Raw genomic sequence first — 13,685 nt, 5'->3', positions numbered from 1 at the left:
AAAATAATTCAAACGCTACCAATGGATGATCATAAATTATGCTTAACTTCACTTGAGATATTTAAGTCTTACGATACTTCTACCCAAACATTAATGAACGATATTATTGATCAGAAAATTGGCGAGCTTTTGTTATCAATTTTTCGGTTTCTTCAATATCCGTTATTTATGACCTTAATACGCGATGAAAATCGTGAATCTATCGAGAAGTACTTTAGAAAAAAATAAATAATGAGGAAGAATTCGAAGTAATATGTATTTTGATGTTCTGTCACCATTTTTTAAAAAATTACAGGGAGATTTGATATTCTTGAAGTAGTAAAAATTGGTCAAAAGTTCGATTTTACCGTGCAAATCAAAAAATTAAAAAAATAACACATTTTTAGAGCACGGTAAAATGTGACATTTTAATTTTTTTGATTTACACGGTAAAGTTGAGATTTTGACCCATTTTTACTGCCTCATGAATTTCAAATCTCCCTGTAATTTTTTAAAAAATTGTGACAGAACACAGTAACATACAATAAAATCAAGTTTTTGATGCAAGAAAGTTTTGTTTCGACTTTAATTTGTCTTTTTAAATTTAATAAATTTTTAAAACCTTAATACACAGAACCTATCAAAAACCATTATCTAGCTCTAAATACAAAAAACTTACATTCAATTAATTTTTTATTTAATTCATTCTTATCTTTACTGAATTGTTATTAAAATAAAGTACCAGGGTCTCATTAGGTATAATTCTTTATATGTCATCTATCGACGGTTAACGACACATATTATTCTCAGTTTAATTTTTTGTATAATATTTTTCACTTAAATACATATTTTAGTTGATAAATTAAATGTAAACACATAGCCTAGTAGAAACTAAGGCGTTGGTTCTAAAGCTAATAATAATAATTTCAATTTAATTTAAAATAGGTATGTAGGTTTGTAGTAGGTAAATAAAATTCTCTATTTAATAATAATTCTATTTCTTTAATCAACTAGACTAAGTGTCTACTTTTAGTTTTTTAAAAATAATATATTTTATAAAATTATATATATATCCTGTAAGACTATACGGTTAATCCTATCGCCGGAAGGTTCTACGCTGATGAAATATGTAAGACCAAACATCCGAATGATTATTTAGTGGAAAAAATCGTACGCGTTAAAGGACCACGAGCTCTCGTCAAATGGTTGGGATTCGACAACTTGCACAACAGTTGGATAAATGAGAGTTATTTTAAAATATGAACACAGTCTTTATCCGATTATGAACGTGTTCGGGGGCTCCACTGCGGGTGCGTTAAAAGTTTATTGAAGACAAAAACCGGCAATTTGAAAAATAATGAAAAAGATTTGAAAAAAAAATCGCATGGTAAATCGATCGCCAAAAATAAGACAACGCTTATTTATTTAAATGCAAAAATCAACAAGACTACAATCATCGTATCGGATACAACTATAAAAGCTGATGAAACGGAGAAAATTATCGAAAATCTACTCATGCAGATCGGAGGTGTAGAACATTTCGCACGTTCGGTGGAAAATAAATATTATAACTCATTATCGTTAAATAATTCTATCATTGATGAAATGCGCGAAAACGTATCCAGATTGACTACGCTTAGTGAAAATCACACCACCCCTGCCGTTACCACCTCTTCAACTGTTATTGCCACCCCACTACCAATGCCGAATACCGCCACTAACTAATCTAGTATTGTCTGTGAAACATGTAGAGAATACGACGTTACCGTCAACATTAACAATATCAGCTATAACAAAAGCAGCAATAATAAAACGTCTTCTGAGCCTGAACTGCTAGAACTTGAAAACATATAGACTAAAAATTATAAATTAAACAGCACCAAAATACGTGTTAACTGTAAGAGAAGGTACGTGCAAATAAAATAAAAGTCGCAGCAGATGACCCTGATGACAACATAATATTTGATTTTAGTCGATACAAAATCGGATATAATGTAGCCACAAATATCGAACGAGAGGATGTTGGTCGGGTCGGATCGATTCAGATCCAATGTAGCCGTAGCCTAAGGCGAGCTGTACACTGAAGAAACTAGTTTTAAGAAACCAATTTCATGAAACGTGAAACTTAAGTTTTATGAAACCATTTAATTAAAAAACAAAGAGATGCGCACATTGAATTTCATGAAACAAAAATTTCTCATCGACGCGCAATTGCAGTTTCATGAAACTTATGATTTTGGTTTCAATAATATAATTTCATCAGTTATGACAGTTTTTAATTAATACTTTGGAAGCATTTTAAAAAGTTTTGTATATACGAGTATATTATTTAGGTTATATTTATATGTTACGGAATTTAAATATAATAATTAATATATTGTATTATATTATACAGCATTTATTTAACATTCAAAGCAATAGTATTAATATAAATAGTATTTATAGTTGGGAAATTTGAATCGTATTAATTGAATAGTAATACTGCACTAAACGATAAAAAGCAACTTAAGACATTCTATAGAAACTTTGAAATTTATCCTCATCGGCGGTTAATTCCTTTGAAACTACAATGCTGTCTATCTTTTAAAAGTGGATGAATCCAATACCTATATTTCCTTTTTTTGTTACGAAGCCACCAACATAACATAAACACATCCTCATCATCAGGCGACATTTTTGAAACTATAGGTATATTTAAATTCATCGGTGTACGGCTAATATGAAATAAGTTTCATAAAATTAATTTCACGAAATTAATTTCTCAAAACTAGTTTCTTCAGTGTACGGCCCTTAATCACACAAATCAACCGATACCGTTTAACGCATAGGCGTGCGCAGAGTTCCCAATCAGGTGCAGCACTATGGAAAACTTTTATCAAATTTTTTACCAATAAATACATTGTATATCTATCAGCACTCATAATTTTAAACGTATAATCGCATCAAGATTATTAGATAATATATTAGCCTTGTATAAATATGATATCTAATCGTATCACGAACACGCAGAAAACAAAAAAAAAAAATTGTTTCGTCAATTAACTTAAAACTGTATACGTTGGCGCATGTAAATTCCACCGGTACTTTTTTCTTTTTTACTTGAAAAAAAATTTTAATTCCACCGAGCAGTCATTCATCAATAGATATCTGCGCATGTCTGTGAAACGCGAAATCGAAAACATTTCAGACGTATTTCGCCGATTACGAATTTCAAATCGTTATCGGGGCCGACAGCAAATATCGAAATTTGCATTTTTCGCGTTATTATTGCTTTGCGCTCAATGGTAAAAAACTTTCACTTTCGTGAAAACACGCACCGCCGTCACTTCGAGTACAACACGCTTTTTCAAGTCAAATTAAATGACGATTCGCAATAGTTTTACGATACATGAGAACACTGTTTCGGCTGGAAAAACGATGCGATTTTGGTCTCGTTTTTTTTAATTTTTTTTTTAAAAAAGCGGCAAATAGTTGTAGAAGCAACAAACTGAAGTTCCTCACGATTAGTGGATAACTCTTTGCCTGTGATGAAACGAGCGTGTCGAAAGCGTATCGCCGGATCGGAAATCGGACGCGGAAAGAATTACGGTCGAAAGAATAATATTTTTTAGAAAAACCTACACGTGTTCATGACTAACTTCAACGAGACTGAACGTTTTCGAAAATCGACGCGGTTAAAATAGGAAACCGTTTTAAATTAGATTTGAAATCGTACGCGGTGCAGCGGAGGAGAACAAAATAACTTGGGCTTGTTTTGATGAACGTAACGCGCGACCGAATGAACGTTACTGTCACAGACGCAAGTTTACGATGTCGGAAAAACCAGTTCGTTTCGTGCACAACGAATGAATGGCGAAAAAAAAAATGGAAACAAAAATTATACGAAGGTACACTAGTCAACGTAGTCGTCGAGGAAAAATTAAAATGATCGTGAACAATACGTGTCGAGTTGAGCACTTGATTTGCGGCCGTTGGCCGATACAATCGATACGGCGACAACCGATCGGTGCTGGTTCAGCGGAGAGGCGCGCGCGCTCTAGCAGTATAACCGCGTAAACGGCCCGACAAATATGGTTCACGGAACCGCGCCCCGCCGCTGCCGGTATCCGTCGTCACCGGTGCACAGGCGACGGACCGCAACCGCGTACGGTCGACAGCAGCTGCTTGAGTTAACAATCCGCCGCGATTCGCTTATCGCGCCAACACCGATAACAACGCACACGTTCACACGCACCCACCCGTTCACTCGGCAGCGTAACGCTCGTAATCTTCGATCGCTGGTCTTCGCACTCCCGTCTCGTAACGTACCGTCGGTCGGCCGTCCACAGACCTCTCGGACGTCTCCCGTTGCCGTGATAAACGCCGTTGGTCAGAGGACATCGACATCGAATAGCTAAAACGCTTGAGATCGCACGGCGAGCGCAAGAAAACCCGTCCACGTCTACTACCGCCGACATGGGTAAGTTGTGCGTTCGTTCTTTCCTCGCTCCCCATCAGTCGTCCGACCGTACATGTCGTTGCCGACAAGTGCCCGTCAACACCTCATCGCATCTTAAACGTAGTTTACACGATGCTGGTTTTGCTAGCAACCAGTGAAACATACTAGTATAAAACTTTAACTAGCATATTGTACTACCAGGGAATTGCAAGTTTTTAATTCAAAATAAACAACTGGTTGTCCAGTTACGCGAAACTATTTTTACTCGCGACTGATTAAATAGGACGCTAGTTCGTCAAAATGTTTCTACTTTGTTTTCAAACTAGTTTACAAGCGCACTAAATCAGACTATACTTTTTTATTTGCAAATATTGGACTACTTAACTAGTTGCTAGTAAACTAGCATTGTATACACCACGATTTACTGTCTCCATGTATCTTTTTTACGTAACCCCTTTACATGTTTCTATCTTTCACTTTCAATAGAAACTGTAACTATTAACTTCACTCTCATTTCTCTCCTAGGCTAACATCTGTTGACCATGTTTTTATGCCTTACATTTTACACTGGTAGCGGTTGTGTCATAACGTCCTTGAGTTCCCTCCTTAAGTATTTAATTTATTTCTTAAACTAATATTAAATGTTAATTTTAGGAAATATATTTTACCAAGTATTTTCATTAGGTAATGAAAAGTTTTAATTTCACAAATTTTACAAATGTGTGAAAAATTTTAATATTATTGATCATGTCATTATTGAATATTATTTTCTCTTATGTATTTTAATTATTTTATTCATATACTTAAATTTCATTTTATATAGGTAGTAAATTTCCTTTATAAAATCAAAATTTAAAACATGTAAGATAAACATTCTAAATTTTTATTATACAGGTGGCTTTTATAGTTATTTCAAAAGTTTATTTGGTGACAAAGAACTCAGAATTTTAATCTTGGGCTTAGATGGTGCAGGAAAGACTACCATATTGTACAGGTTACAAGTTGGTGAAGTTGTGACTACTATTCCTACTATAGGATTCAATGTTGAACAGGTTGTTTATAAAAATATTAAATTCCAAGTTTGGGATCTTGGAGGCCAAACGTCCATTAGGTAATGTATAATTATTGATTTTATATTTACTCAATTTATTTTATATCAAATTGCTGTCTACAAAAATAATGGCAATTTTGTTTATTGTTACAAGTATATCTTATTTTTTTTATTTCTTATGATTTATTTACTATGATTTATTTCTTTAACTTCATCTCAAAACGTACATGGTTACATGAAAATTTTCTAGGCAAATCACTTATTGGATCAGAACTAGAATTTCATTTTTCATTTGGTTTACTTCTTTTGTGACAAATACTTTTGTATAAAATAAATATCAAATATAAAATATTGATTTTACAATTTACATGAAAACTGTTAAACATTTAAAAAATCTGATCATTTAAATTAAATCATCTGGATCCAATTTTGTTATTTAAAATAAACTTATGTATTTAAAACATTTAAGTTTTTTAAATCTCTGTGATTCATTTAAAATTAACTTAGAGAAAGCATTTAATGAATTTTATGAAAATATAACTATAACATAATATAATGTTTGAACACTTTAAATTAGACAAATTATAACATTTACTGTAAAAATTAAATTTTGGTAATTATATATTTGTAATTTTTATAATTTTAAAAGTTATTATTTGTTTGAGTATTATAGTTTTATATTTTACTTTTAAACAAAACGTTAAATTATAAAAGTTCAAATTTCAATTACATATAATATTGAAATAATAAAAAATATAAGTTAATACATGTTAGCAGTAATATTATTTTTCAATGCTTATTTTATAGGCCCTATTGGAGATGTTATTATTCAAATACAGATGCTGTTGTGTATGTTATTGATTCAGTTGACCGAGAAAGAATGGGAATAGCCAAAGATGAATTAATGTACATGCTTAAAGTAAGTTTTTATATATGTTAAGTTGTATCACATGGCAGTGAATGTTGACTTTTACCGATCATTTTGGTGAATGTTATCAATTATTTCAAATATCTCACAATGAGGGCATTTACCAGTATTAGTTGACATGTGCAATAGTTATTTAGTGAATGTTGACATGTCTGACAACATAAAATCAAATAGATATCAAATTCATAAACAAATATAATTTAAAAATTAATTTTTTAATATATAGTTTTATTTATTACAACACGGTAAACTATTAGTCATCAAAATAATTAGGAAATAAGTTCATAAATAAATATAGTTTTATAAATTAGTTTGTATATCTACCAAGCCTACATGACAACGGCAATTAAGTTCATGACATTTAATAGGTTTGATTACAATACCTTTTTTCAGAACTTTTTGTCTGGTTTAACATTAAACACATAAACTTCAAAATAACATAACAACTTCATATGTTATATTTTTTAATTTTTTCTGCAATTTTTTCATCATTGTCGTATATTTCTTCGTTCTTTACATAGTAATTAATTTCAGTTTCACCTGCTTTTAACGGGACGATTAGTTTATGATTATCCATAATATCCACATTGTCAAACCGATTTATTTGCCTGTAATCACTTTGTTGTTTATTTTTTTTTGTTTAACATTTATAACTTCACTTATATATTTATTATATTTTTCAATGCTTAAATAAAAAAAATTATCTTCATATTTTTATCCATTATTAATTTTAATTTTAGTATATTATTATAAACTGTTATTAAACTGTTAGTTTAGAATATGCGACAATACTGATTAGGATTTATACTATATTATCTAAACCAGCGTTTCTCAACTTTCTTTTATTCTCGTACACCTCGACCTCACACTATCATTTAACGAATCCCAAATGTCAACTTAGTCATATATTTTTACACATGATAAATACGAATTAACGAAATAAGTAAAACGAAAAATTTGGAAATGTCTATTTATTTTAATCGGCATGTGCCATATAATGTATCTATCTATATATATATAAAAATATATTAAATTAAATATTTAGTTTTAATGCGATCCTTGAGCTTGTATGCTAGCACTTAATTTCTTGAAATCTGGCTCCACAGTTGATAGGTAAACCCGTAAGTTTAAACTCACTGATAATCTATTACAGTACTTATTTTTAATGAACGTATATGACGAAAATGCTCTTTCCACCAATACAGTGCTCGTGAACAGTAGTAAAATATTAAATTTTTTGTAGGAAAGTTCAGAATATTCGTCATTCACGACAGCCCAAAAGGCGATGAGAGATTTTTTTCAAGAAATGCTCCCTGAAGTGAAGAATCTATTTTCAGTTTAATCAGTTTTTCTTTTTCTTGAACTGATAAAACTGCAGATTTGAAATAATTTTCACTGAAAGGGAACGCAATCCAGTGTTCTACTTTTCCACATTTAGGAAAGTACTTTTCAAATGCTGCCTTGAGCCCATTCAAATGTTGTTCAATTTGGTCTTTGATGTCTTGTGATAAGTTCATATCAATTTCACAGAGAAAATCATGTGGTGTTTCAAAAACTTCTGGTTGGTTATTCTCAATACACGACTTCCAAAATTCTAACTTATTAATAAAAGATTCTATTTTGTTAGTAACTTGGAATATAGTCACTGCACTGTTTTGAAGAGTCAAATTTAGATTGTTTAATTTCAAAAAAACATTGGATAAGTATACTAATTTTTAAAGCCATCCATGTTAATAGTTACTAGTTATTTTATATCGATTTCAATAACATACAAACCGTTCACAGTTAGGCACATAAAATTAGATAAAATCCAGTGCACATGTGCCGCCGTTTATAATGGTGTATTTAATGTTATACTCTTATTATACCAATATAATACACACTTATATCATATATTAGGAAAAAATTTCACAAATCACAATAACAAATATATCAAATAAAACAAATCTCACTTTTTCCATCATTACGCCTTTTTTTTTTACGGACCTCCTAATACCTTCTCGCGGGCCCCCGATTGAGAAACGCTGATCTAAATGATTGATTATCGGATTTTCTCATGCGATAAGATTACTAATGTCCAAACGTCTTGAATGCATATTGTAACTGGACGATAACGTCAAATCTAATCAAAAATATTATCGATCGTACAAAATAATACAAAAATACCTTTCACATACATCGTGCTTCAAGTGTAGTTAACATTACCAAACACTGATTGTAAATGTCGACAATGACCAGTGTATGAACTCGTTAAAACCATTTTGTCAACATTCACTACGATTATTGGTAAATGTGAACTTACACCGGTGACTGTCAACATTCGCCTACCGTGGTCATACACCTTAACACATACATTACATTTAAAAAAAACCAATCATATCTTTTGGTTTTTATATTCTTTTCGTAATATATCCCATAAAATTTTAGGAAGAAGAACTAAATGGTGCTATATTAACAATATTGGCTAACAAACAAGATGTTGAAGGTTGTATGAATGTTACTGAAATACACCAAGCTCTCGGATTAGACACTCTCAAGAACCGAACATTCCAAATATTTAAGACTTCAGCAAAAAAAGGTATAGGACTTGATGAGGCTATGGATTGGCTTTGTAATACGCTACAAAACCACAAATAATTTATTGCTATACCTATTATATTCTATTGTAATTAGAAAATTGTATAAATTAAAATGTTTTATTGTATAATTATGTCCCCTCTATTTTGTGAAAATGTTAAATTCAATAATATTGTGTAAGGTTGCTACCAAATATATAGCTGTGATATTCAATGTATTTAAAACTCCACAGCTGGTCTTTTTTTAATGTCAAAAAAATTAATAACTTTTATATAGTGTTCACCACGTTTTCTATCATAAATATTGTGGTAGAAAAACAAGCATTCAAAAAATACATAAAATACATTATAATATGAATATTAATATATATGTATTTTTTAAAAAAATAATGACTACTTTAAAATATTATATTTATTATAACATTAACATTAAATTTTAAATTCCACAAGAAAATGTTGAATGATTTAAACATTTTCATGTTTGCAGTATTTTTATGTCTTTAAAATAAATATATCTTTATGATTTTAAAATATTTTTGATATCTATTGTTTGTCAAACTACCAAAAGTTTTTCAGTCAATTAAATTTAAAATTAATTTTAATGAAAAATAAGTGTTATATTAAAGTACATTGTAAACTATGGATAATAAATGTAATTTCAGATGATAGTGGGCAATTGGTATAATGGTCTAAATATTATGCACATATATTGTTTAATTGTTATGGATAAATAACATCTTATTTTTTGTTTATCTATGTTAGTAGTTATTTATGTAGAATTTAATACAATTGATTTTAAGACATTACATTTGTTTGTTACTGGTAATATAGTTAAGAGGTTTATTTTTACTGGTTTTTACTATTTAATTAGTATCAGTTAATATAACTATACATTACATTTCAGTGACAATTGATCATGAGAAAACTATATAATTCATTCATAAATTCACAAGTTTTTGATAAAATTAAACAATTTCCTGGCACATAATAATTTGAATATTTTTAGTTTTAATTTTTCACTTATTAAACATTAATGGTTTCATGAATTCTATTATTCCCTCAAACCATCAATTCTACATTACAACATTAACTCATTGTAACCATTGTCGATATTATGTAAATTTACTAAGACACTAACACTCATAATTTTTACATACAATATTTTGAATTATCAAATAAATTAATGTTATATTAGCTGATTAACAAATTAAATCATGCAGTTAATTGGAAAAATAACTTAATAATCAAACAAATTGAGTTTTTCTTAAATTTAACATTTGAATTAGTATAATATACTATGTCCACTCTTGTCTATGTTGTAAAGACCAATAAAATAATTTTAATCTTATTTTTGATAATTAATAATTAATAAAAATATACCTGTACATTGATTAATATTAAAGTGTTGACTGGATAAATTATTATGTAATTAATAATTCGTTTTCAGTGTATATTTATGTGATTTTTCTTCAATATTAATTGTCTAGCATTGTGTTTTAAATAAATAATAATTCTATTTAATTTATATCCAAAAAATGTTATCAAATTTTTATTAATATTTTGAAAATACTAAAATAGTATGTACTTTTAATTTTTTTGAAAAAACTATGATTATTAATGGAAAATTCATAAATTTCATAATTATTAGATTCTCTACAGAATCTGTTACAGAATTATATACTATTAAATAAAACAATTTTTTCTTAGTATAATCAAACAAGAAATGGATGAATATTCGTAAACAAATTACTTATATTGAATCATTAAAATCTTTATTTAGCATAGGTAAACTACTACTGACAATATTATTATTCCATTATTATTATTCCTTTATTATTCCACTTTTATTTAAAATCAGTGGTTTAAGTCTTCAAATAACTTAACTAGTTTTATTAATCATTACAATTTTAATATAAAACTAATCCATTATTTTCTCTAATCATTCATGTAAGGTGTGGTAAAAAAAAATAAATTTAGAAGGGACACAAATATTTATTTCCTGTTTTCAAAAACATAATCCATAATATTACAGTATGTAATTACTATAAGGTTACAATCATGAGGTATGTGTGATTTTAACAATTAATATTATATCAGGAAAATAATTTAGTATAAATGTAATGATTGAAATCGATGGATACGACTAACCAGTTTCAAGTAAAACCAAACCAAACCGATCTCTATGAAGTATGGGTAATGAGTACTCAGCTCAAGAACCGGTTTAATGATCTATAACAAGTGGTACTACTACGATTCTTACACAGTTGTCTTTTGATTCGTTCTAGTTTCAAAAAAAAAAAATACAATTTTTTAACACAACAAGCAATGTTTGTATAATCAGTAATGTTATAATTTTCAATAGGCATTTTCTGTAAAGAATATTTAATATATATATATGTCTTATATGACAATGGAAAATAAATATAATGTTTACGTTTTATGTAGTAGGTATACTTGTAAAATACAATTATTGTGGTATACATAGAGTAGGTTTATAAATAAATTTACTTAAACACTAACAATATTACAAGTTAAAATGGTTAATATCGCGTAAGTTCTTGTGTGTCTAATAAATAAATAATACGTTATAAAATAAAATACAATATTAGATAATAATAATATACATATTATATACCATCTCAGGTTCAGAGTAAATCATTTATTTAACAGAGTGGTCCAAATGTCTAAAATCAACGGTTTATAGCTGTTTAAATAGGTATAATATAAAAAAGCATGACGTAAGTAAATCTTATTTTTTTCTATAATCGTTTGCGATACAGTAACAAAGATTATTTAGCGAACACGAGTGGTCAGATATTAGTTGTGCACGACAAGTACGGTTTAATGAGGACAATCGAATACGTAGAAAATGCACGCAATCGGTTAAATCGTAATCGTTGCCTATTCGACAGGTATCAAACTCGTTAGTTATTTTTACAATGAATTATAATCAAAGTTTTTATCGTTATTTTCAACTATTCAAGCGATTGATATCGTCGTCGGAAATACGTTTCCGGTTGATATGCACTACGATGAGAATAACTTTATTAGCGGAGTAACGGTTATTGGTTTTTGTGCATGCAGCACCAATTCGTAGATTTCGAGTAAATAGTTTATACGTGTTTTTGTTGGTTTTCAAGAATTTCGGGACGATCGCGTAAACGAACGGAACAATATGAACGTAAATAATTATTGAGTTACACATATATGTATATGAAATTATCGAAAATGAAAACGGCAACGAGTCGCAATTTTTGCACAAAACCGTTCACGGTGATGTTATTTTTTATTATCGGCGCATTAATCTTGACTTCACACCTTTAAAAAGATCACGCGTGTACATCGTACAACACGTGAGGTTAGCACTAGGTATTGGGTTCGTGACGACGAACTCGTGTGTGACCAACCGGGAAAATGTTAATCAACCGCACGAATACCAAGCGCGAACACTTTTTACTTTTCGTTTTTTTTTAATATATTTTTTCAACGCGTCAGTTCTGAAACGACGTGTTGTCGCCCTGATCCAAATTAAATTTTTTTTTTGAAGCTTACGGATTTATGTATCTCATAATAGAAAATAAAAAAAAGGGAAGACATTTACTATGAGAAATATAATGTATAATTGTTATAACTGCCGATTGACCTATATAAATATAATTATCAATATTCTAATTTGAGTTTAATTTAGCTTTTAAAAACTATTAAAATGTTTTCACCGTTCACTGGGAAGTATTTGAGTAGATTTAAGCAGCTATACTTATGAAATCAGAAATAATTGTATTTAGGTACAATTGGCGTGTTAGATTTGATGTGGAGAATAAAAACTATTCGCGTTAACTTATGATAAATTTAAATTTAAAACAAATGCGAATTTAACAAATAATACTAAATAAAATGTAGGTATAGCGATATGTTTATAAATATGTAATAAATGTAAGAAAGTTTTGTAAATATAACGCTCATTGATCCATGAAGTAAAACGGTAGATAATATATCTATTATACGACAGATTAATGCATGAAGTAATATTTATAATTTTTAATTTTTCCATTTTTTTTTTTCAAATCTTTTGTCCTATGATTCGGTGTACAATAAAATATAATAAAAAAATTATATCGTACGGTTAAATTAAAAAATATTATATTATCAATGGACTAATTCAAATTTTTTTTTTCTTTTAATTTGCCTTTGTTCGCACATAATTCAAATTAAATATTCAATACTTCAATTCAATACTCTACATGACAACTTCAACTATTCTGCTACAACTAATTTTACTCAAAAAACTGAATTAATGTCGTCTTTTAACAAATATTTTTCAACAGTTTTGAAAACGTATTTATCAATAATACATTTTTTTTCAATTACTGTGTTATATTACTAGTTAATAAATTATTTTTTATTGTATATTCGAAAGTGCCATGGGATATGATAATTTTAAAGCAAATATTATAATAAAAAAGTACTTTCAGTACAAAGTAACTATTCTAATTGAATTAACTTCAAAATATTAATAAAGATATATACTCGTAATGATAATTATATAGAATTTAATATTAGAATATAATTTATAATATTAGATAAATTACTAATATTGTTTTTTTATATACTCGTATCGTGTTTTAAAGAGTAATTTATAAATATGTATATTATTATATAATTTTGCAATGATTAATTATAGTTTTTTTTTTTTTTTTTTAATGGCTATTTATC

General features: G+C 28.7%; 1 protein-coding gene across 1 annotated transcript; it reads left to right on the top strand.

Moving 5' to 3' along the window:
- The first annotated feature begins 4,081 nt into the window (after positions 1-4,081).
- On the top strand, positions 4,082-9,330 carry LOC112691789 (ADP-ribosylation factor-like protein 1). Its single transcript, XM_025566191.1, has 4 exons — positions 4,082-4,438; positions 5,312-5,528; positions 6,276-6,387; positions 8,824-9,330. Exons 1-4 carry the CDS (start codon positions 4,435-4,437, stop codon positions 9,031-9,033), a joined length of 543 nt encoding a protein of 180 aa, XP_025421976.1. The 5' UTR covers positions 4,082-4,434; the 3' UTR covers positions 9,034-9,330.
- The last annotated feature ends 4,355 nt before the right edge of the window (positions 9,331-13,685 follow it).

Source organism: Sipha flava, unplaced genomic scaffold (assembly GCF_003268045.1).
Source record: "Sipha flava isolate LNK unplaced genomic scaffold, YSA_version1 66_pilon_pilon, whole genome shotgun sequence".
Classification (NCBI taxonomy): domain Eukaryota; kingdom Metazoa; phylum Arthropoda; class Insecta; order Hemiptera; family Aphididae; genus Sipha; species Sipha flava.
The sequence above is the reverse complement of the archived record's forward strand: the minus strand, read 5'-3'. Positions and strand labels throughout refer to the sequence as shown.

Coding starts and splice junctions, on each gene's coding strand:
- LOC112691789 (XM_025566191.1), top strand. Junction 5,529..6,275: donor GGAGGCCAAACGTCCATTAG/GTAATGTATAAT, acceptor CTTATTTTATAG/GCCCTATTGGAGATGTTATT. Junction 6,388..8,823: donor AATTAATGTACATGCTTAAA/GTAAGTTTTTAT, acceptor ATAAAATTTTAG/GAAGAAGAACTAAATGGTGC.